At 43.5% G+C, this 25,770-nt stretch overlaps 1 protein-coding gene across 4 annotated transcripts; it reads left to right on the forward strand.

Annotated features, from left to right (window-relative positions):
• Positions 1 to 190: 190 nt before the first annotated feature.
• LOC128753496 (histone lysine acetyltransferase CREBBP-like) lies at positions 191 to 25,462 on the forward strand. 4 transcript variants are annotated; one of them, XM_053855258.1, is made up of 31 exons: positions 191 to 1,056; positions 8,065 to 8,798; positions 10,448 to 10,624; positions 10,862 to 11,126; positions 11,491 to 11,604; positions 12,510 to 12,767; positions 12,894 to 12,990; positions 13,111 to 13,248; positions 13,340 to 13,457; positions 13,538 to 13,706; positions 13,982 to 14,044; positions 14,274 to 14,395; positions 14,619 to 14,831; positions 15,046 to 15,330; positions 15,607 to 15,786; positions 15,992 to 16,157; positions 16,639 to 16,757; positions 16,837 to 17,076; positions 17,221 to 17,309; positions 18,325 to 18,405; positions 18,490 to 18,546; positions 18,856 to 18,933; positions 19,021 to 19,088; positions 19,174 to 19,324; positions 19,692 to 19,838; positions 19,929 to 20,042; positions 20,114 to 20,279; positions 20,396 to 20,563; positions 20,679 to 20,840; positions 21,658 to 21,939; positions 22,027 to 25,462. In XM_053855258.1, exons 1-31 carry the CDS (start codon positions 969 to 971, stop codon positions 24,340 to 24,342), a joined length of 7,425 nt encoding a protein of 2,474 aa, XP_053711233.1. In that variant the 5' UTR covers positions 191 to 968; the 3' UTR covers positions 24,343 to 25,462. The 4 variants fall into 4 exon arrangements, with proteins under 4 accessions (XP_053711233.1, XP_053711234.1, XP_053711235.1 ...); XM_053855259.1 differs by having other exon boundaries at positions 15,049 to 15,330; XM_053855260.1 differs by having other exon boundaries at positions 10,865 to 11,126.
• Positions 25,463 to 25,770: the final 308 nt, after the last annotated feature.

Consider the following 25,770-nt stretch of genomic DNA (forward strand, 5'->3'; position numbering starts at 1 on the left):
CCCATTCTTAAGGTGCATCGGCAAAACGTAATTTCGACATGTTTATTCATGTTAGTAATGTATATATTTTGTGTTGTTACTTGTCTTGCTTGTGGTGCTGTGTCGCCTCCAGCGGTGAAGAGGAGCACTGCATTCACGTAGGGCGTATGGCGCGGCCCCTCCCCCTCCGCAGCCGATCTGGAAAAGAAAAAAAACTTTTTGTATTGAAGGAATCAACAGCCGCCATCTTGTTGTTGCTCGGAATTAGGATTTCGATACAACGCTTATTTTAACGTCTAAACCGAGCCGCCTTTCCGTGATATGAACCCTTCCTTCCACAGAGGACGAACCCATAGCGTCGCCCTGGAGACATTTTGTGCAAAAAAACGGGAGTCGGATCGGTGGTCGTCGCACGGAGAAGCTCCGTATATCTGATTTCCCCTTCAGAGTGCGGCGTTTCGGTCCCGTCGCCGTCCCGGAGCAGTATTGATCACGGACACCAGGTCGCCGCTTTCGAAGTCGTTTGAAGGAATCGCGCGTTTCTGTGCAATTGTGCATTTTTTATGGAGCTTCGCGCTAATTTTGCATGAAGAAATTTGACGTCACCCAAAATGTGTACTTTGATCTAGAAATAAATACTTCCCCTCCCCCGGGATGCAGCGATCCACCTCGTTTTGAACGCCAGGCATCTCGAAGTTGGATCTGTACATGGGGAGTATTTCATCGTGGGACATATAATGACAATAATGTGGGTGTTGGGTGTTGGATTATCATGGGGTGAATGGCGGTGGCGAAGCGGGGCGCTATTGCATCTCTTTTGAAACACGGACTCTCACGCCACGGTGAAAGCTAACGCTAGCAGTTAACCGAGCTGGTAGCAAGCGTTTTAGCGTGCTAATGTGCTAGTCTGGAGGCTTCGGGTTGACCGAACCAGAACCCTAGAGACACATTTATCTATTTCCAACGCTCTGTCGGAAAAGATAACAACTATGGCCGAGAACCTGCTGGACGTCGGACCTCCCAACTCCAAACGGCCGAAGCTGAATTCACCTGCCCTGTCAACGTCTGATGGAACAGGTAAAGGCCTCGACAATTCCTGCACAGCTCACTTGCACATTGTGCACTTGTTTCATTTGCTTCCTTCCGACTAATAACGATCGTTATTAGCAGATAATCGCGGAGCTGTAAAGTTAAATATGTGTCAATGCACGTTAGCTCGCTGCTAAGTCATCTGCAGCTCACCATCTTTGCAGCATGTTTGTGTTTCACTGGTGCTCTTCAACAGTTCGCTCAGCATCAATGCTAAGTGCCTAAAGTCTCGTAGAATTTGTTTTTTTTTTACACTCTACCTACCTTTTACGTACCATCCTATAGTCCTCATCTGAAGGGCGAGTAATCATATTGTCATACAGTGGTAATGCCATCTCTTGTGCTCAAAAGTGGTGACTGGTTAAATTTATCTCATGAGAAAACAGTTGTCACGCCTTCATGTACCTTTAGAGATGCACAGCTCACCATTGAAATGTATACAGACTACTGTCACTAAGATCAACTTATGGCCGCTCATACTTTCAATGAGACATATTTATAAATGACACTCTAACGTAGTCTGATGCTTGAGCAGCAGAATCTGCTCTTTTTTTTTCTAGGATCATGCCATTCTTTGAATTTGTGACCAACTTTTAACACAAAGGAAAGGTGTCCTAAAGGAACCAGGAAAAATGGATGGTTCAGTTAACAAGTACAATGTAAACTCCGTACTGTGTCTGTCACGGTGGTGCATGTACTTATGTTCTTAGTGGAATTAATGACTGCATCATTGTGTTTCTATTGAAACACAATATCACCGATCCAGAACTGAATGTAGTAAATTAAGAATAATCCGACAGAAACAAGAATGAATAAGGGAGTTAATATTTATTGAATTGATCATTACATTTAATTCTTGCTGAATGTGTACACCTTAATTCCACAGTCAAGTGGATGTAGTCCTGTCGTTTATTTATTATTAGTGACACACCGACCCACGTTTTTTTCACTCAAATCAGATCCCGGACTTTGAAAATCCACCATTACCAATTGCTCAGATCTAACCACAGAGTTCAGCTTTCTTAATTATTTTCATCATCATTATTGTTGATGTGGATATGTGTTAGAAAAGTCACCATAAAAGCAGAAAAGGAAGTCAGAAAAACAAGAACTCTTCGGCAAAAATATTGTCTTGAAAACAAATTTTGCTCTCTTTAAGGTTTCATATTGCCTGTTAAATCCACGGTGGAATTCATGGTGCTGCTTCAACAAAATTACATACACTGGCTCATTCAGTTTAAATGAATAGAATTTCCTACTGGCCACTGCAAGTGATGTGGGACTGATGTCTGAAGTTAAGCGACAGATATTTGACTGATTTAATGTCACAATACATTGTTTTCATGCAGGGGAGCCTGTTGTGTTTAGCGAACACTTTGCTCTGTGTAAACACTTTATTTACATGTACTCTTGCTTCGAAGTGGCTCACATATAACATAAATACCGCCCATCCCTGGACTGTAGCAATTCCACACAGCGCCCTTGTCTGTAAGGAAGTTTTAGCTCCAGGTGTTGCTAAATGCTTGCATGCTAAATGGCTGCAAACTGGAATGGATTTCCAGAATGGAGGCGTGCCTCTCTGAGATGCACCTACCTTCAGCTGACTGAGAAGAGATTTCTGCTGACAACATGAAGCTCAGACTCAGCTTACAGATCGGAAACATTGGGCAATTCCCGAACCATCTAAAATGTTGGTTATGGAGCCTGACGCCCAGACTGGATCGAATTGGTCGCAAGCCCCATAATCCTGCACACCTCCATGACGCGTGTTGTGCTTTTCCATTTGTTTTGATGTTTCCAGTTCGTTTCATCACGCATGGTCACATAAAGTTACGTTTAAAAACATTTCTGAAGCCATGGTGGCTTTCATTTTGCTGTCGCAGTTAGACGAATATAGTAGAAAGTATACAAATCTGCGAGATGGTGATCGGCTAAATAGATTTTTTAAATTCGGTACCCTAGTACGCCTACAAAACAATTGGGTTTGTCAAAACTTTTTTGGGAGCACGATACTTGTGAATTGAATGCTGGGTAAAAAAAACTGCTGCTGCTTCACTGTCCACTGTCTTGTCTGCCTTTCAGTCGTTGACGTTCACACAACACTGAGGGACCTCACATTAGTTTAACCAGAGTTGAAAGTCAAATGTGTTCTTCGTTGCCGATTACAGAAATGCAGGAGTGATATTGTTTTCGTATGCCTCGCAAAGTCACCAGCGCCGCTCTGTCCATGAAAACACTCTCTGGATTCGACATACATTCCTCTGTCTTGTTCCACCAAAATGATTAAGACATTTCAACGTCAAGTCCCCAGAAGTCAGACTCTCACTCGCAGAGGAAAAATCAAACAACAATTTTAACTCACTAAGATAAGAATGACTACTGTTATGGAGTGACATAATGGATATTGAAGATATGTCAATAATCTCCACAAGTTAAATGGTACAGATGGAAGTCAATCAAAAAACATTTTTTGAATCTGGCCAAGTGTGCAAAGCATCATTTGGATGGTGGCTTTTTATTTATATTTTCTTGGTGTTACTTGGTAGTGCATAGTATTCATATCACAACTATAGGTGCATACATATTGGTACTATTTATAAAAAATGCTGTTCAAGTTGGAAGCTGATGATGGTTCCACAGGTGCAGCTGCATGCAAGTGCATCAACCTGTGATTTACATATATATATTAGTCACCAAATCATAAAAGATAATCGGTGACTCGTAGACTCTAAAGAATGCTCGGTGGAAAAACAATCACAAGGATGGAACCTGATTTTTATTAGTGAAATACAGAGCCAAACATCTACATGTTCAATGAATAGTGTGGTAGTCTTCTTAAATGTATGTAACGTCCACGTATTTCCTCCTCTCCTCATGATGGCAGATCATGTCAGAGAAAACAATAGGAATTCAACTTTATTGATTGAAACAAACCTGTCTTATCGATAAAATCAGCTGTTTATCAGCCACATTAGAGCAAAAACACAAAAATTATACACCATTAAACGCATATTGAGTCCCACAGCATGCTCCGACTGCCCCACGGTTCAATGACTCTTCATCAAATCTATCAAAACTATGCCGAAAATAGTCAATGAATCCTACCATTAATTGGGACCCACTGCTGATAGAATAAGACTGCATTTGCAGCACTGTCGTCTCATTCGCTCTCCATGGCGCTACTTTCAGTGGTGCAGGCCAGACACACTGGGGTAGTGTGGGGACTATGGGAAGCAGGGAGCAATTGTGCAATTGAGTTTTAAGTAACGTAAGTAATGTCGTTAAGTAATGTCCCTATACCACTTTTTTTGCTCACTGACATTTGAGTACTTTTTGACACTAAATTTTGATGCTAGTAGTTAATAACACCATAACAATCATTTTGAAATAAAAAAAAAAATAAAAATAACAAGCATGTTCCCTGAACAATCATAACACTGCTGCCACAGATTTAACTATTAACATTTCCGGTTTAGCCTGGGCAATCTATGCATATATCCAGATATATATACACGCATATGCAGTATAGCTGCTCCACGCTGTGCCAATCCAGTAGCTGGTGGATGTGGAGCTGTTGCAGCCAGCCAGTAGCAACAAATGCTAACTACTGGGTTCCACCAAAAGCGAGGCGACTCAGCTGCTTGTAGTCTTCAGACTTTTTTTAATATTATATTACTGATTCATTTATATGACAGACAGTAATGTTTCTAATCTTGTAAAATCTGAAAGCTTTCGCGTGACTTTATCTGATGTTTTTGGCATGTGCTTTCTCTTCTTTAGTCCATTCTTGGATACCGTAGAGTAGGCCTGTGCGATATATTGGTAAAAACCCCTCTGCCTCTGATCACATGTCGTGAGACTCTGTGCTGCAAGCGCCTTGCTATTATTAGTGGTGCAACATGTACATGTATTGGAATGTCAGTCTTGCCTCAATTTTACATCTCTTTCTATTGGTAACTGATATAACTCGGTGTGCCGATTTGTTCAGCATTACTGTGTGAGTAATAATGTGTTGTTTCTGAGTTAGGCTTCGTCAGAGTAAACATGCTCGCAATCATGGAAAAAACAAGAGCCTGCACAACAAGAAGACAATTCATAACTCGCTTCTGAGTTTTTAACTGCTGAGTCGCAATTTGTTTCCTGCCTAGAGAAGTCATGCCCTCTCTAACCGAGAGTGACAGCACTGCTTATTTTACACATCTGATTCAAGATGATTTTTTTATTTTTAGGGACAAGTTCACTGTAATGGTATTCAGTTGATACTATGCTCCGATCGATCTGCTGCCGATCATGATGGGCCGATATTAGCGTGATTGGTGAATGCTGATCACGACATGTCATTGTTGATCACAAAAACACGATCATGTGTGAAGCCCGCTGGTTGTGATGCGTCCGCTCCTCCCTACTCACCGCTCACTCAGCAGCAGCATGTCTGCTGTGGACAATCTTTCAATCTGTCATGTAAGGTTTGCGTCCTTGCAGCACGTGCACGGGAAAAAGCTGTGCAGGGAAGCGTGTTAAAAGGTTTCAACGCTACAAAATAAGCTACGCCATTTAAAGCAGCAGCACTTCACGGAGCACAGAGAGTTTTCCGGGTTCATGTAAGCGAGACCGTTGGTTTTTTTAGCAGCAGGCTGTTAGCGAAGCTAATGCTTAGCAACACCCTAAGCAAATTGCTCAAGAAATAATCATTCAATTTCACTGAGCTAGATGACCTGCCTTTTCTCAGGTGTTGTTTACGCGGAGACGGAAACGACGAAATCCGTCGCCGTTTTGGAGTCGTGTGCAGCATTCGTTAGCCACCTGAATCTGAGGCTTTTGAAAATTTCCGGGCTTTTATAAATGCAGTGCTCTCTGTCTCATACTCCCGCTGCAAGTGGCCAGTATGTAAATATTTCACGGATATAGCAAAGTCTCTAGAGATTCACCAAACTGATGTCTCGCATGCAAGATTTTTCTTTTTTTTTCTTCCTTTGAGAGGTGTATAAAACGTGTCTGAATTAAGATGATTTAATGGTACATTTTTTTCACATCATGTACACGGGTGATCTCATCATTTTGATTACAAATTCATAGTCAATCCATGTGATCGGTATCACTGATCGGTCTTCTCCAGGTTTGGTTTTCTCATAAGTGCTTGTGACCCAAGACAGACAGAACCCTTTGCAATTTTGGCCTGTTGCCAAGGCACGCCATGGTGGACAGGCTGTATCAATGTGTCTCATTTGAGCAATGTAGCCAGGCTCTGTGCTGTTGTTGAATTAAATGCAGCCCCTTTAAAGCCGCCTTCTAGCTGTGGCGTTTGAGGGGTTTAAAGAAACAAGCTAGGGAAGATAGATGGCCCCCTCTTCCTTGAACAAGCTTCCTCCACATGAAGCACCTGCTTGCCTTTTGCCAGAGACAGTTGGCGGGCTACTGCAGCGCTTTTGGAAGCTAGTGTTTGTTCAGAGAAGCAAGAAGGCCAAGCACCCTCATTAGAGTCGGGATTCTGCTTGAATCTCAATGAAGATGTCCTGCCTCGGCAACTGTGGACCCGTGAATGACTAGTTAGCTCTGTCCGTCCCTTTTTAAGTTACTAAACATCTACACATTACGGATGTTTGAGCTCAAGCCTAAGTCGGACTGATGATAAACACTTGCCACAAGAATGTTTGACCTATTGATCAGTAACAAATACTAGCATAGTGTGACATAAATTATAAACTGAAAACAAGATGGAGTGAACCAATTTTGCTTTGTTGTGATGTGTACATTTATAGTGGTTCGAACATACTTTTTATCAGAAGGTAAGCTTTTATCGTGTCAGTTATGTATACTGTTAATTTTATTTACTATTTTATTTGATGGTAGTACTTTTGGTAAAAAAATATTTGAACTTGAACATACTTTCTGTACACAAGTGTGTAGCAAGCTATGACTGTGCTTGTGATCATTTTTGATGAGTCTAACATATGCCAAATACAGTGGCCTCTGCTACTACCACACTTCACACGTCACTTTTTGGATTACTCATGTAAAGACCTTATTTCTGGTCCACAACTGAGTCCATCACACAGCGATATTGGTCTGACTGTATGTATTAATACAACGTGTTCGGCCCCTCTTTCTACATAGTGAGCAGCAAACGCTCGTTGACAACAATGTAGACACCTGCTGGAAATTGGTATCATGGGGAAGTTGAGAAACATGCTTAATTGAGAACAGGGTTTCCCCTTTAAATTTTTTTTCATGCTGGTGGTAGGTACCGAAAAAAAAACCCTGCAGATGAGGTGCATGGGATGATGACTCAAGGATTCGGTCATTACGGTTGCCTTCTTTCATGCAGAAAGATAATGCCCTCCATTGGTCCCACTAATAAAGTGGCTGCTCAGAGTTCCCCATGCATGGTTTTGAGTGAGACTCGCATTAAAAAATGTGCGATCGTTCAGGTGCTGACAATCCTGCATAACTCTTGAGTCATGAAGCGTGGCAACACCGTGAGTTTGTTGTGTGTTTGAGCATTCCAACTGCAGTGGTGCTTTGGGCTCTTGTAATGGCCATGATATGTGCACCAAGCACTTTTTCATTCACCTTTCACTTTTCATTCAGATGATGTTTGAATTTCGTGGATGGGATAAACCATTGAAGAGTTAAATCAATTTGAAATTCTCTCAACAAATCATGTAGCCGCAAACCCTGGTGGTGGTTTAGCTGGTTAAAATATTTTGGTTGATCCTACCTAAATAAATACTGAACATTAATGCATGAATTATCAAATAATAATTGAGATACTTAAAATATCTTGGTTAGTTCGCTGTGTAGTTCCACCTGCCGTTCCTCCCCAATTCAGACAATGGACGATGTCGACGACGATTCAGACGATGTCATGAGAGTGCGACGGGTTTCTAGAAAACCTGTGATCGTGTTTTTGACAGTCACATATTTAAGGTGTTGGTTTAGTCGAATGAAGACAAATTTACGGTCATCACTATACTTATTTTTTTTCTTCCCTTGCAGATCTGGGCTCTCTGCCGTGGGACGATCTGGAGAATGATCTACCTGATGAGTTGATTCCCAATGGAGGGGATCTGGGCCTGATGGGTGGAATGGCTTCAAACGGGGGCACTGCACCAGGAGTCGGTGGACCAGGGGGTAACCCAGCAGGCCTAGGCAGTGCTGGTGCCACTGTTGTCCCAGATGCTGCTGCGAAGCACAAGCAACTCTCTGAGTTGCTCAGAACGGGTAGCACCTCAAGTATTATAGGGACAGGGCTGAATTCAAGTAGTCCACAGCCTGGAAGTATGGGACCCCAGTTAGGAACACCACTGGGTAAGAGTCCCCTTGGCCAGGGCTCCCCAAACAATCACCCGTCCCCACAGACTCAGAAGGCTGGAACACCGACAGGAGTAACGGGGCAGAACAACAGTAACTCTGCAACTGTAAGCTTGAATACCACAGGCTTCAACCAGGCCATGATGAATAACAACAACCAAGGTCATGCTGCACTAATGGGCCAAGGAGGGCAGGCCCAACCTGGACAGGTGATGAATGGTGGTCTTGGGCCTGGAGCTGGAAGAGGACGAGGAACTGGGGTTGTTGGATTGCAGTACCAGGGCCAGACTTTGCCAGGGTCTGCCACGGGTACCGGAGGACCTGGAAGTGCATTAGCCGAGACCCTTAACCAGGGTGGACAGCAGATAGGGGCACACAACACACTCAATTCAGTGCAGCAAGCTGGGGCAATGAATAAGGTAAGTCATTTCTGAAGGTGTATTTTCTTTTTCATAGCATGTATTAGCTTTTTTCTGAATTATTGTTGATATCCTATTTATTCAGCATGGCTTGTCCTGAAGTAGAAGAGTTTTCTGAGTTTGGTAGACTACACAGTGCACCTGAATATAAGCTTCACCCACTAGATTTAAGAAGCAAAAGATTTTGTACACTCACAAGTTGCAAACTGGTCTCTGAGCTGTGGGTGCAGTCTACACTATAGAAAGCTAGAACAGACTTGAAGAGCATGGCACGCTGTTGTGGTCATGTTCGTGTATGCAAGTCCTCTGCTATGAGTGTGGCGTGTGCCTGTGTTTATCGAATTTATCACAAGATGAAAATATCTCATCATGCAGATTGCTTTCTGCAGTAAATCGTTTACGATAAGTTGGTGCCCATCCCTATTTACATTAACATTTCTCCAGTGAATAAATTGAGATCTAAAGGCAAGGTAACACACTTCTTTTCAATGAATGTATGCAGAAACTATGTAGGCTGTTGTGACATTGAGGAAATATTTGAACGTCATTCCCCTCAACTGCAATGCAATGCAATGCAATGCAAGTAGAAAAGGCATGTAAGATGCTCAGCTGACCATTTGTGTTGTCAGAGTCGTGTGATGACATGATACTTGGCAGTTAGGTTAAGTGTGAGGGTTCACTCTGTGTTTGTGTGCAGACTCACTTGACTGTGTTGAATGGCAGCCAGAGGCTGGCCTTTTTTCCTAGTCTATCAGTACAGTGTCAACAGCCTGGGGGGATCCGATCTAGTCAGGCATGGTGGAGACTGGCTAGGTCTAGAAGATACCTTTTTGCCACCATGACTTCAACTTTCGTTGTACATTGAATACCTTATCCAACATTGATTTTCATTCATATTTGAGTGATTGCCTCTTCCATTTTTTTTATTGATTTATTTTTTATTTTTACAGCATTTAGTCTCTTCTGGCGTACTGTGGCATACTGACAGGCAACAATATATCTTTATGGTCCTCCTCAATGTATCTCAATATATATTTCATGGACCTCCTTAATAGTTTGCCTCAAAAGTCTGTGTCCAGACTTCACCTCCTATGCTGGTGACGGAGTACAATGTATGTGAAGAAAATGAATAATGGATGTACAACATGATGGTGGGGTTATCAATTTATGGTTTTTTTTGCCCCCTGAAGCCCTGTGTTGCATATTGGTTTAGAATATTTTATATGTAGACCACATTGCAGGGTAGGTTCTCTTTAAGTTAGTTTTTTTCCCCAAACCTTGTGAAAACAGAGGAGCTCTTCTTGTTTCATTGCACTTGATCACAAATTAAAGTTACATCTGGAACAGATTAAAAAGGGTCATTGCTGAGCAGATAAAGAAAATGATGATACTCAGAAGGATATTTTGCAACCAGTTGTATACATGGTCATTGCAAAGGTTTATTCAATTTGCCATAGAAATAAATGTTTTTTAAGTCGGTTACTCACAATAGGGTGTGCAGTGTGGTTTAAATCTTTAAAGCTCCATGTCTCTACTTCAACGATGTTACTGTAGGCTGCAAAGGGATGTGAATGCCTTAAATAAATGGGTTTGTGTGGGCTTAAATGCATCAAGATGATTTAATTTTTTTCTTAATGTTCTTTTTCCAGATGACCATGGGCAACGGAAACTCTTTTGGGGCCCAATCATATGGACAAGGGGCTGTAGGGCCGGGTCAGCAGCTGAACTCTCAACAACAGCTTCAAAATAAGGCTGCTCTCGCCAACAGTTTACCACCCTTTCCCAATGAGCTCAAAGGTGCAGCTGTAACCAGCGTGCCAAACATGGTTTGTGTGTTTTTTTTCCCTGCTCCTTGAAGCACTTTTTTCGAATTAACACGTAGTACGACATTGATGCCCTGCACATTGTCATCTGTAGAACTAATGATTCCAGTCTGTTACTATCTAGTGGTCTCTTTCAGATATTTAAAACTGCCTAATATTTTTGTCTTATAGCTGGAAAAGAAAGATGCTTAGTCAAACTTTTGTCCTGCCTTTACTAATCCATCGTTTCTGCCCTTACAGCAGCTCCAGCAGCAGCCACAGCAAGCAGCTATGTTGCCTCTGGCAAGTGGTGGAGGTGTGGCGGTTCCTTCAGCAGGCCCAACTGCCGACCCAGAAAAACGCAAGCTCATCCAGCAGCAGCTGGTCCTGCTGCTGCACGCTCACAAGTGCCAGCGTCGGGAGCAGGCCAATGGGGAGGTTAGGGCCTGCGCCCTTCCCCACTGCCGTACCATGAAGAACGTCCTTAATCACATGACACACTGCCAGGCTGGCAAGTCCTGCCAGGGTGAGTGTGCAAAGAGCCGTTACTATTTGATGGAGAATTCTTGATGGTGATTAGTTTGTTGACTTTGTTGATTGTTTGGTGACCGACCGATCCACCGACCGAGCATCCCTAGTATCTTTCCATGACATGTTGTAAGTGAGCAAATGAATGTATTCTCAAAGTGAAATTTGTTTTCTAAATAGTGAACCTTTCACTGTGATTAATACCCATTGTTTTTTTTTTAAATCAAACATGGATCTGTATAATGTAATATGTAATATATGCCGTCCTGCTGCTGTAATATGTAATATAAGAAGAAAGTGCAATGCCAAGACTTGAGATAGCTTCTCATTAATAGCACAACCTGTGTGTCCTTCCTTTTCAGTTGCTCACTGTGCGTCGTCCAGGCAAATCATCTCCCACTGGAAAAACTGCACTAGACACGACTGTCCTGTCTGCTTGCCACTGAAGAATGCCAGTGACAAGCGCACTCAGCAACGTAAGTATAGACATCTTCCGTTTCCATGTGTCCACCATCACTCTGGCCTGTCTAATCCTGATTTTGGGTCTGGTCTAGTCAGTGAGATTCCTCCCTGTTTCTGCTACAAATGAGTCCAGGATGAATAATAGCTTGGCCTTCCTGGGCTCATATGGAATCTCTCAAACGACGACGGATTATGCTCAACCACCAAACATGATGATTTTTGTTCATATATTTTAAAATCATTGACGTCTTTTATCATTGTAAATTGTAAATATTACTATCATGTTTTTTAGTGACGTGAGGTAACGCTCCACGTAGCTTTGTCACCTTCCATGCAACTGGTTTGACTTGATGCTTCACCAAGTGCTTCATTTGCTCTATGGTACCACCAAGTGGACATAAAAATTAAACCCACAGTAAGAGTGAGTTTGGTGTTCATAGCTTTTTTTTTTATTCCCAAACACCAATCTTCAGATTGTGAATGGTTTTAGAGAGAAGTTCCTCAGTCAAAACACTGTTGTTGACAAACTCCGATAATGAAGAAAGTCCATATGATGCGAATGAAGGCTAGACTTTTACTGTATTAGGTGTCCCTAGTAGTCACATGTCACAGGCAGATGAGTGACTGACACAAGACAGCGTTCTCTCAGCGAATATTTATTTAACAAATATTTAAACACCATCCAAAATGGTTCTTTCCATTTGAAAACGGTTAATACACGGGACCACCAGTATTCTGGAAATGAACTCCGCAATCTAGTTCCTGAACCAGTCTCACGCTGGTTGTCAGACTTCAAATGTCAACAGCATGGCTCGCTATATGCTTATCTACCGGCTTATTCGCTGCCTGCATTTGAGTCTTGCCGCATATCGCACTTGTGTTAATTGCTTAATTTGTTCTGCTGCTTCTCTTTTTACAGCCATGTTGAGTTCTCCCAATGCCGGCCTACCGAATCCCATGTCGTCGGTGGGTGTCGGCCAACCCAGTGCCCCTTCCATCAGTACCTCAACCACCATCGATCCAAGTTCCATGCAGAGAGCCTATGCAGCACTTGGTTTGCCCTATGGCAGCCAAGCCACAGGGCAAACCCAACAGGCTACTGGCCCTGGACAAACCACTGGCGGCCAGAATGCCCAGCAGCAGATTTCACAACAGATGAGACCCATCAATGCACTTGGTAAATGTTGAGTTCAGTCTGTCTTGTGCACTGCTGATACTTGAATGTGAATGTTTGCAGCTAATGTGATATCATGAAGTGGATAATATGTAATGGAAGCTAATGATTTACTGCTTTACTTGCCAGGAAACCAAATGGCTCTCACTGGTACACCTATGGGTGTGACCACAGACCAGACAAACATGCATCCTGACTCCCTTCCCAATGCGTTAAAATCTGGCAGGTCAGTTCCTTTCATCACCCTTTTTTCTCTTGGCTTATAGTAGTATTTGTACTGTCCTTGCTACATGTCTTTTGCATAAATGGTTTAACTGACAAAAATTTTTCCTCATTTCAACCATAGTCAGCTGCTATCAGATGGCTCTGCTGTTGGCTCAATGGGCAACCTTCCCACAGCATCACCCATCACTGGTAATGGCAACAGGAAAGCATGGCATGAACATGTCACTCAGGACCTGCGTAATCACCTAGTACACAAACTGTGAGTTTTGTGGAAAAAGGTTCCTAAAAGAAATAGTTGTTGTTTTTTTCTGGGACAACCAATGTTTAAACTGCATTTCATCACTGTGCAGCGTACAAGCCATATTTCCTACGCCTGATCCTGCGGCATTGAAGGACAGGAGGATGGAGAACTTGGTGGCCTACGCCAGGAAGGTGGAGGGGGACATGTACGAATCTGCAAACAGCCGAGTAGGTTTTTGAACCGACTTGCAGGTTTTTATTCTCTCTCTGTCTTCAGAAATTTACTTCAATATGTTTTCCACATCCAGGATGAATACTATCACTTTTTGGCTGAAAAGATCTATAAAATCCAAAAAGAGTTGGAGGAGAAGAGGCGTTCAAGGCTCCAGAAGCAGATCAACCAGACACCAATGAACAACCAGGGAACTCAGCAGCCTGGTCTTCCTCAGGCTAATGCCTTGGTTCCCAGGGCACAGAGTGAGTTCAATTTTTTTGACATTGTAGCTACTTCTATCAGAGTGCACAGCACATCAGTGTTTGACACTTTCAGTGACGTCACAAGGTGGCGGTAGCATTTGGCCATGTTTTATGAGAACCCTGTCAGAATATCATTGTATTTTATGGTTGTAAATGGAAATGTTTTTTGTTTACACCGAATGGAAACCCTGCACTTTCTATATGTATTGGCTGATGTGATGATTAATTGAGTGAAAAATGAACGTGATAATAATGCATTATTCCCATTTGCTTAGACGGACCTGTCTCTCATCCAAACATGCCAAATCAGATCATGAACCGCATGCAGGTTCCACAAGGTTAGTCCTACTCTGCATTAAACTGATGGTACAAGCATGCTCATTCATTTCCTCATTTTTGTCCTTAAAATGAAAATTAACCCACACACAAAAGTTTCATTATATGAAATGTATTGTGATTAAAATATTAGATTTGACTATTACATTTAGTAAATAATGAAGGATTGACATCCATAATAATATATGCTATGCATGGAATAAATGGTCTTCCAACTTGCCTTGTTGACAGGCGTCAACCAGTTCAACCACATGGCTTTGCCTAATGCCCAGTTGTCCCAGAGCCCCATGGGAGCCCGTGCTGCCTCGCCGATGAACCATCCACAGCAGATGAACATGAGCACTGTCCCAGCAGTAAGGAAATACATAAACGATTCTTTAGTTTTGGAATGGTCCAAATGTACAAATGTATACATAATATGTGTTTCGGACCAGCTGTACTGACTAGTGTGATTCATTCTCTTTTGGCTGCGTTTTATACGGTTTTAGGAAATGTTTTTTGACCAAACTATAATTCATGCATGAGCTGCAGTTTTGAAAGGTCTGAAGCTGAGCGTCCATTTCTCTGGCTTTCCAGATGGGATTGTCACCGTCAAGAATGCCCCAAGCCCAGGGTATGATTGCTGGTCACAGTGGCAGCAACATGGTTGGCCAGACAGCTGGCCAAGGACAGTTCATGGCTCAGACCCAGTTTGCTCCAGGATCTGCTGCAGTCACTGCTACGGGACCTATGAATGTCACCTTAGGGTCCGGCATGGGCCAACCACCTGCACAGGCTGCCGTTACCCAGGTTAGCTCAAGTTTAGTATTTTCATCAAGGTCTTTTTGGGACACCTTACTTGACCTGCTTAACCCGTTCTCACCTCTTACTAATTTGGCTTAGATTTCATTCCAGTGTGCTTTCTAAACTCCTTGGTAGTGTGTGTGTGGTGTTTCAGTTTGACCTGACTACTCCGTTTGTCTGCTTGTGCGTGTGTCCACCTCCCTTGTGTTTTCTCCCACAGCAGCAGCAGAGTGCTAACCTCCCCATGAATGCAATTGGCTCTCAACTAGCCTCTTCCCAAACCCCATTGCACTCTACACCACCTGCTGCCTCCTCCGCCTCCACTGTTGGGGGGGCCTCTAACCTGCCACATCTCCAGTCATCCTGTCGCAGTGCCACCCCTACCCTCACAGGCCCTGCCCCAGCACAGGTTGCCACCCCTTCCTGCCCCATTCAGCCCCAAACCCAAGCGGAGCTCCCTGCAACAGCACAGACGCAGCCCCCAGCTCAGCCCCCTACCACGCCGGTGAGACTGAGCCCCTCCGCATGCCCTCCACTGTGCCCCCTGCAAATGAGCATTTCTCCTATCGACATGCCACCTCGTCCCATCCATCCTCACTTTACTGTCCTTTAACCACCACTCCCTCATTATCTGTAGCTGCTTCCATAACCTCAAACGGAAAAAGTTGCATCAACATTAGCAGCAGCACTACAAATGTGAAAGTGTCGCTGCATGCTGCAACTCCTTTTAATGGCGTTGTGTTCCTAATTTCCCATCTCTTTCTCTGTCTCCATTGTTTAGCTTTCCCAAACGGGAGCCAGTCTTGACAATAGAGTTCCGACGCCAACATCAGCAGCCAGCGCTGACCTGCATTTACAGCATGTTGGAGCAGACCTCCCTGTCACTGAGATCAAAACAGAGGTGCATCATGATCAACACGAGTTTGAGGCTGCTGGTGGCAAAACTGAACCCAAAATGGAGGTGGGTTCATGTTTGCAGAAGAAATCACGACTGATTTTTTTTTTTTTTTTTTTTTTTTTTTTTTTTTTTTTTTTTTAGGTTAAAGGCCAGTACACTGCCAGAAACAAAGTAATAGTTATTCAGAAAATGAGATGAGATATTCTATGCAAAACTTGATTCTGTGATTAAAATGGCTGCTTGCTGATATGTCTCATTTTGTTTTAAGACTGAAGAAGAATCTACAAGTACATTAATAAAGAAGGAGGAGGAAAAGCAGGAGCCCATGGAAGTAGAGGTGAAGAAGACTGAATTGAAGATAGAACCCAAAGAAGAAGAAGGAAGAGCCAACAGCACAAACGCCACCTCATCCCCCCCTCTGTCACGGAAGAAAAGTAAGTTCTGTTGCGTCAATGAATGATTGGGTTCGACTGCCTTCATGATTTAAAATGTGACATGCTCAGTATTTCCAACAAAGTTCACCCTCCCTAATGACCTGAATCTCTTTGAGTCCTTTTTGTTTTGGTAAAATTAGCACCAGGAAATTACCCACCTTTCCAGAAAGCTCACAATCTATATCCAATATCTGTAGCTATTGTGTGAGTATAAAGTTAAAGTTGAGGTGGAACTGTATCAATGCTGGCCATATTAATTCAGTTGGTGCTAATAATCTGCAGGCACTGTCATCGCTTCTGGTTGCATGCTGTTGTCCATTTGTTGCACAGTCGCTTAAAATGAAACGCTCTCCACCATGCTTTTATGAGTTTTGGTTTTAGTAAATTTCAGTTTTGTCATGCTTTAGGTTTGAGTTTAAAATGTTAAACTCAATCTTTTGTCTTACATTTTCTCCTAATGTTGTTGTTTTTTTTTTTTCAGTTTTTAAACCAGAAGAGTTGCGCCAAGCTCTGATGCCTACTTTGGAGTCCCTCTACAGGCAAGATCCGGAGTCGCTTCCCTTCAGGCAGCCTGTAGATCCCACGCTACTCTGTATCCCAGTGAGTACGACTATATTGTGCTCATGTTCATTACAGCAATTGGTGACTAAATTGGATAATTTGTCTTGTTTTGTTGCAGGACTATTTTGACATTGTGAAAAACCCAATTGATCTGTCCACGATTAAACGGAAACTTGACACAGGCCAGTACCAGGAGCCCTGGCAGTATGTCGATGATGTCTGGTTGATGTTCAACAACGCTTGGCTCTACAACCGCAAAACTTCCAGAGTCTACAAGTTTTGCTCCAAACTGGCTGAGGTGTTCGAGTCTGAGATTGATCCTGTCATGCAGGGCCTGGGATACTGCTGTGGTCGGAAGGTAAGCGTTGTGATCTTATATGAACGTGCCACAAAAGTGTTTTGGAACGTTTGTATTAAATTCAACTGCTAAAAAAGTCATTCAAGCAATATGATCTCAGTACTGTTTGTTTGACGTGCCTTGTCATCTTTCTGATTTTTGCAGTACGAATTTTCCCCACAAACTCTCTGTTGCTATGGAAAGCAGCTCTGTACCATACCCACAGGAGGCACATATTACAGCTATCAGAACAGGTACCAACTGACTCCTCAGCATACAGTCGATTGTTTAAAAGCGCATCGTGCTACTAGATATGAAACGCTGAAGCGCTGATGAAGGATCTTGCTGGCTGCTAGCTTGTCCCATTCTGCCTTTATTTTGAATGCTTTTTCTTTCGGTCATAATAAAACATGTGCACCAAGTGCTAAGGAACCTTGTGATCTCTGACCAAACTGGGACTGTCACCTAGTTTAATGACAATCTGAATTATTGTGTGTTCGGGATGTCCTTATTGTCCAGATGCTGTTACAGTCACAAGTCATGCCGGAATGAATAATATCCTAAGTACGCGTGTTAATCTCATCTCAAGAGAAAGTATTGCTTTTCACTGAAACCTTTACTTTTATTTTAGACTTGTTCTTTGCTCCCTACTGCCCCCCTCAGTATGAACGGTGTAGCTACAGTCTTAATTTATTTGGAGCCGCCTTGGAGGAAATTGTGTAGCAGTTTTCGATCAAAACACTGTCAATTTCAGACTTCAAGTCGCAACTTTTTTTCTCATTGTCTGAACCCAGGGACTTATACGATGCAGCTAATATATGGAATTTATGGGCTTTCATGCTGCCGAAATATTGCGCCTCGTCACATCAAATCGATGAAATCACAGGGGTTCGATTGACCTTTACCACACTTTGGAGCTCTTGATGTAAATGAAAGATGTGACTAGTTTTATTATATTGGTGGCATGATTCAAGTTCCGAACATCAGAGTTTATTTACACGAGTCAGTCTCGATGCTGATCTCCATTTTCAAAACCAGTTTAGAAGTGATCTTCAAATAATTTTAAGCCTGGTATAGGAAATCATTGACCTTTCTACTGCATAACCTTATTTCTGCACCGCGGCTCTATAGTCTGGAATTCACAGTGTGTTTTTCAGATGCCTTAAATTAAGTGAAAATCACATTGTAATAGGTAGAATTCCTGTTAGCTGTGTTTCTTCTCCTGTCCTTGTCTTTCTGGTAAATATATCTCTCTTGTTGCTTCTCCAGGTACCATTTCTGTGAGAAGTGCTTTAATGAGATCCAGGGAGATAGTGTGACATTGGGAGACGATCCTGCCCAGCCACAGACGTCAGTGAAAAATTATCCATTCTGGTTTTTACTGTTCCTATTTTTTACCTCACTTATGTTTCCTTTTCCTCATGTAAACTGCAGGATGATCTCAAAAGATCAGTTTGAAAGGAAAAAGAATGACGTGCTAGATCCTGAACCGTAAGTTGTCTTTTGAACATAATGAAAGAACCGTGTTGTTTTAACTTGTGTTCCTATCAAAGCGCGTTTTTTTTGTACTGGATCTGAAGTTATGGTCCTTCAACACATCTGGCATTGTTTTTAAGTGCATATTTTCAGCGCCAAGCTCTGGTATCAGCTTTCAGTCGAGCGTGAATCTGATTCAGCAACACTACCTGCTGAGCTGGACTATAAGATGGATGTTGCTTTTGTCTTGATCATCTTGATTGGAAAGAAGAGGTTTGTGAGGTGATCACTGTTGTAGTTATGGTGAATTGTTCTCTACTACAGGTTTGTTGAATGTAAAGACTGTGGAAGAAAGATGCACCAAATCTGCGTGTTGCACTATGAGGTCATCTGGCCATCTGGGTGAGAATTACTCTCATTCTCATAACTAAAACTACATTTCTAAATTGGTTTATAGTGTTGTATTTACTCTATCTTTTATACTTTTAGATTCATCTGTGACAATTGTTTGAAGAAAAGTGGAAAAGTGCGGAAGGAAAACAAATTTTCTGCAAAAAGTGTGTATTCTGCTTCACTGTCAATTCAATGTGTCACTTTTTTTATTTTTTTCCTTTTGACTGTCATACATTTGTTGTCCTGTAGGATTGCAGTCGACTCGACTGGGAATGTATATAGAGGACCGTGTGAATAAATACTTGAAGAGACAGAACCACCCGGAGTCTGGAGAAGTCTTCGTGCGAGTGGTGGCAAGCTCAGATAAAACGGTTGAAGTCAAACCTGGCATGAAAGCCAGGTGAGCTCATCATTTTTTGTTTTCAGTTTTATAGAAAATGATGTCGACTTTTATAGCCGCTTATTCAAACTCATGTTTTTACATTTTGCATGCTACTTACTCGCTTTTTAATGTTGTAGGAGTTATTCAGTGTTTGGCAAGAAAATTCAGTTTCTTGTGATAGATCAACCCTTGAGGCTAAAACATGTCTAAGACAAGGCTTTTTTGTACAAGAGATTCTTATACAGAAGGATTACGAACAGCTGACTGCAAGATCATTTAATTCATTTGTCTGGCAATTTTGTTCAAGACAACATGCGTTTTAATACAAATCATTGCATGGTTTAGTTAAACTTGATATACTCATTGTTGTCTTTTTTTCTTCCAGGTTTGTTGACACTGGTGAAATGCCTGAAACCTTTCCCTATAGAACCAAAGCACTTTTCGCCTTTGAGGAGATTGACGGTGTAGACGTGTGTTTTTTCGGCATGCATGTGCAGGAGTATGGATCGGACTGCCCACTCCCCAACACTAGGTCTGTACATTTAGTAACTTGATGGGGAATGACGGGGTACATGTCGTTGATATGCTTTCAGAGTAATAACAATCTCCCCTTTCTGAACAGGCGCGTCTACATATCATACCTTGACAGTATTCACTTCTTCAGACCCAGGATTTTAAGAACAGCCGTCTACCATGAGATCCTTATTGGATATCTAGAATATGTCAAGAAACTTGGGTAATGATACTGTTAATTTAGTTTTTTTAATTGGACTTGTATTCTGATGCTAATTGTTGAATTGTCATTAGATATGCTCAAGGGCATATTTGGGCATGTCCGCCAAGTGAAGGAGATGACTATATCTTCCACTGCCATCCTCCTGACCAGAAGATCCCCAAACCAAAAAGGTTGCAGGAGTGGTATCGAAAGATGCTAGACAAGGCTTTTGCTGAGAGAATCCTGCATGATTATAAGGTAAGAAAAAGGACATTATTGACATCATGCACATTGTGTGTAATTTTTAAAAAATTACGTGTAACAGTGCACCACATTCACATAAAGTAATGTCTATGGATAATATTTTTCTTCAGGACATCTTCAAACAAGCAACAGAGGACCGGTTAACCAGCGCCAATGAGCTTCCTTACTTTGAGGGTGACTTTTGGCCCAATGTGCTGGAGGAAAGCATCAAGGAGCTCGAACAGGAGGAGGAGGAAAGGAAGAAAGAGGAGACCACCGCAGCTTGTGAAGCTCCTGAGGTCTGCTACTACATTTTTGAAGCCTCAGCTAAATGCTACATTTTGTTCTGCCTTTTAATTTGATGCCTCTAAATGGCGTATGTCAGCGGTTTCACGTGCTCTTCATCTCCTTCAGGGCACACCTGGTGACAGCAAAAATGCAAAAAAGAAGAACAATAAAAAGACAAATAAAAATAAGAGCAGCACCAGTCGAGCCAACAAGAAAAAGCCTGGAATGCCGAATGTAGCAAACGATCTGTCTCAGAAGCTCTACTCGACTATGGAGAAGCACAAAGAGGTTTGACTTGCACTATTTTTTTTCCTTTGAAAAGACTCACACAGTCCCCTTTAACACTGCAGCAATAGTACAGGAATAATAGGGTCATCCAAGTATTCTAGTGCTGTTTGATATAGTCCATCTGTGGTGACCGGAATGGCAAAGCCCGATGTATGTCCTTAACAGTATGTCCTACTGACGGCAACGTAGCACTGTCATTGTGAGTCTCACCTGACTATGTATGGATTAAAACAATCCTGGGAAAATATCTCTGTCTGGAATTCTCTGGGGCCCCTATTTTGCTAAAGCACATTGGGATTCCCTGGGGTTGTCCCACAATCCGGACATGGGTCAAACAACCCTGGCATGGACATAGGTATTTACCCACCATAGCCTCAGCGCTGTGACTGTGCTTCTCACTTCAACAGTAAATTTCACCTCTGAATTTGTTTTTTATTAGTTCAGTTGCACATCCTGTCCTCATGAGACACCAGGGGATGTGAAATGCCATTTTTTAGCAGTTCAAAAGTTACTCAGGATTGGAAATGTGCTCAATGTGTTGGCCCTTCATTTTCAGTGTGAAAGGGGTTTTGGATGACCTTTACTTTGGCCAAGTCAGCTATTTATTCTCATTCATTTCACGGTGGAAAAAGTAGAAGTAAATGATGAAAGTGATGTGCACTGTCTAATTGGTTGTCTTTTTTGTGAGGTAGAAGACATCGGTTCATCTCATTATTAATCTAATGAGGCACAAAAGCAACTGTTCTATTTGCCATTCTGTGTCATGGTTTTGGAAAAACTGAATTGCTTTTAATTATGTAATTTCTTTCCCTGAAAGGTGTTCTTTGTGATCCATCTCCATTCGGGTCCAATGGCCAACACCTTGCCACCCATCATGGACCCTGATCCTTTGCTCTCCTGTGATCTGATGGATGGCAGAGACGCCTTTCTCACTCTTGCCAGGGATAAACACTGGGAGTTCAGCTCTCTCAGGAGATGCAAGTGGAGCACCATGTGCATGCTAGTCGAGCTGCACAACCAAGGGCAGGATCGTTTTGTCTACACTTGCAACGAGTGCAAGCACCACGTGGAAACCCGCTGGCACTGCACCGTGTGCGAGGTATGTGGTCGCTACAACTGCTGTGATTCTGGCTTTGAAATGTCAACAAACCTGATTATTCACATATTGGTATCCTCCCTTTTTCAGGACTTTGATCTGTGTATCAATTGTTATAACACAAAGGGCCACGAGCACCACATGGTTAAGTGGGGACTTGGCCTGGACGATGACAGCAACAGCCAGGGTGGAGAGGCTTCCAAGAGCCCACAGGAGAGCCGTCGCCTCAGTATCCAGCGCTGCATTCAGTCCCTGGTTCACGCTTGCCAGTGTCGCAATGCAAACTGCTCTTTGCCCTCTTGCCAGAAGATGAAGAGAGTGGTGCAACACACCAAGGGCTGCAAGCGCAAAACCAATGGTGGCTGCCCTGTCTGCAAGCAACTTATTGCTCTGTGCTGTTATCATGCAAAGCACTGTCAAGAGAACAAGTGTCCTGTCCCATTCTGCCTGAACATCAAGCACAAGCTGCGGCAGCAGCAGTTGCAGCATCGGCTCCAGCAGGCCCAACTCATGAGAAGAAGAATGGCCACCATGCAAGGACGAACTATGCCACTCCCTTCCCCACCTGCTTCAGCGACCCCCGGCACTCCCACTTCCCATGTGCAGCCCAATACACCTCAAACGCCCCAGCAGCCGCTTTCCAATCAGCCGCAGACCCCCAATTCAGCTGGGGTCATGTCGCCCGCTTTCTCTAATGCATCTCGAAATGGTCAACCTCAGGCAGCGGTGTCTCAGGGTAAACCTGGGCCTCAGGCATCCCCTCACCACCAGCAGCCGTCCCCCATTCCCCAGCCTCCACAGCAACCGCAGCAGCTTCCGCAGCAGCCTCCCATTGCTGCTGTGCAAATGGCAAGGCACATTGAGATGATGGCACAGGCCCAACAGAACCAGCAGAACTACCGTGTCAACATAAATGGTTTGCCTATGAACCCGCAGCAGCCACAACAAAGGATGACTGGGCCGATGCAGCCACCGATGCAGATGGTTCCAGGACCTCGGGGGCCACAGGTAATGCAGCCTGGCATGGCCCCGGGACAGTGGCCGGGAGCTACAGGGCCAATGCAGACAGCTCAGACTCAACAGCCAGGTATTGTGCCAGGACAGAACCAGGCCATGACCATGCAGCGAGCTATGATCCCACCAGGGCAGCAGCCCCCTCAGGCCCAGAGGATGCTCATACCACAGCAGCCTGGTGCCCGGCCACAGACGCCGCAAAGACTAGGCGCTATCGCACCAAATGCCCTTCAGGACCTTCTACGCACGCTTAAGTCCCCAAGCTCACCCCAGCAGCAACAGCAGGTTCTGAACATCCTGAAGTCAAACCCTCAGTTGATGGCTGCCTTCATCAAACAGCGAACAGCCAAGTACCAGGCCAATCAGCCGCAACAGCAGGCAGGTCAGCCGCAGCAGCCAGGGATGCCACAGATGCAGACCATGACGTTGCCAGGAGGAACGGTGCAGAGGCCAGGCATGGCCCCTCAGCAACCACAGCAGCCTTCTGCTCAAGGAATGGCTGCATTAGGTGCTCAAGCTCAAATTCAAGAGCACTATCGGCGCCAGCTCCAGCTCCGTCAGCAGCAGCAGCAGCAGCAGCAACAACAACAGCAGCAGCAGCAGCAACAGCAACAGCAGCAGCAACAACAACAACAACAACAACAGCAGCAGCAGCAAGGAGTGATGCCTCAGGGCCACCCAGGCCAGTTTCCCGCTCAGGCTTCTACGGCTACCTATTCCCAACTCCGCATGCAACAACAACAACAACAACAACAACAACAGCAGCAGCAACAGCAGATTGCAATGCAGGCTGGTGGCGCCCCTGCTGGTGGGCCAATGGGTCAACTCCCACCAATGACTCAGATGGCCCAGCCAGGTATGGGAATTGACTCCGCTCAGAATTTACTGCACCAACGTATGCTGCAGCAGCAGCAGCAGCTTCCTCAGCAGCAGCAGGCCGTACTCAAGCAGCAGATGGGCTCCCCTGCTCAGCCCAGCCCCATGAGCCCTCAGACCCACCTGCTGGCCGGCCAGCCTCAAGGTGGACCTCACATCCCTGGCCAGCCTGCACTAGGTAGCAGTCTTGGCAACCAGGTCCGCTCTCCAGCCCCTGTACAGTCCCCGTGTCCACCGACACAGCAGCTGCCGCCACATTCCAGTCCGTCACCACAGATCCAGACTCAACCCCAACCCTCACCGCAACATCCGCCAGCATCACACTCAGGTTCTCCCCACCCTGGACTTGGGGGCCCTCTGTCGGGGTCCTTGGAACAGGTACATTTAGGGGCACAGGAACAAAGCGCAATGCTACCGCAGCTCAACACTCCCAACAGAGGAGGACTGAACAGTGACCTGGGTCTGGTGGGAGATGCCACAGGAGACACTCTGGAGAAGTTTGTGGAGGGATTGTAGCATTTCCTCTGGGAACTGAAGAACACAATCCTCCCATCCCTGCCTCTTCTTGTTCCCTTTGTTGTTGTTTGCTCTTTATAAAGTTGAGATCATCTTTTTGTACTGACGTGTAAAATGTTTAAGATGTTGTTTAAAAAAAATCTGAAAAAAAAAAATTTGGTCTTCAGACAAAACAAAACAAAAAAAAAAGATCACCTCATTGTTTCCAGAAAAGAATGATTGGTGTTTCTTATGACATGGAGGAATTTGCAACTGAATCGAAATTTGAATCACAGAATATATTTTTGGTTGAGACCAAATGTTCAATACTCAACTTATTTTTGGTTTGTTCTTGTATGCTTTCATGCCCTTTTTTAAGAAAGAAAAATGTACAAATCATTTTACTATTCATATCTCTTTATTTTGTACTGTTGGGGGAAAAGAATCGTTTTGTGTTGATGTTAAAAAAAGAAAAATCAATGTGGGAATTGGGCCAGGTTATTTTTCTCAAGCTGCCGATTTGGGGAATTGTAATAATTTGTTGTACTCTATGATGCGTTCAGGGACAGAGCCCGCCCCCTTCCGTCTTGTGTGTATGAAGAGCACTCAGTTGTATTAACTAGGAAACGGATTGCGTAGGTTGTGTAGGTCAAAGCACGCATGTATGCAGGCACACGAAAACCACCAACACACTCACTCAAACACAAAAAGTGTCTGTCCCAGTACGGTGAATCCTACAGGTGTAGAAGTGAACGACGTTGATATAAAAAGAAGAGCTGTCATATTGTTTTGTTTTTGTTTTTTTGTCATACAAATGTTGTAAAGTGTAAAGAGAGTGTGAGAAAGATTACCAGCTCCCAAAGCTGTGGTGGAATGATCCCTATATGGGCCCCGTCCTCCAAATTTGACACTAAGTCTTATGCTCTCCGAGGATGAAGGGAACATCGAGAGATACAGACCTTGTTCCTCTCGCAGGAAACTTGAATTGGGGAATTCCTCTTTCTCCTATTGTAAATCGAGTTATTAAGCAAAATATTATAAATATAAGGAAGAGAGAATTGAATCACTGTATAAACTGGTAAAAGACTCATTTCTTACTTATATACAATATTGTTAAATAAACTGTGCAACAGGAGAACGGTGGTGCTCTGTTGACTAAGTGAGACTGTCACTGTTGGTGTGTTTGTTTCTGACATTTATTTTTCCAAACATTGCTGCGGATCATCAGGTTTGTAATAGTGTGCTACTTCTATGCAAATAGACCATATGATAGTTATTTATCAGAACTCTATGTAGCTTTGAATATATGATGAATGTATAATATGAATATGTTATGGTTGGAAGAGTAGTATTTAAAAGTTAATTCCTGACATGGTCACGTCTCAAAGAAATGGTGAGCGATAAGGAAAATAGAAATCAAGTGGAATACATTTTCATTCGAGGGTGAAT

The sequence above is a fragment of the Synchiropus splendidus genome, chromosome 2 (genome assembly GCF_027744825.2).
Source record: "Synchiropus splendidus isolate RoL2022-P1 chromosome 2, RoL_Sspl_1.0, whole genome shotgun sequence".
NCBI classification, from domain to species: domain Eukaryota; kingdom Metazoa; phylum Chordata; class Actinopteri; order Syngnathiformes; family Callionymidae; genus Synchiropus; species Synchiropus splendidus.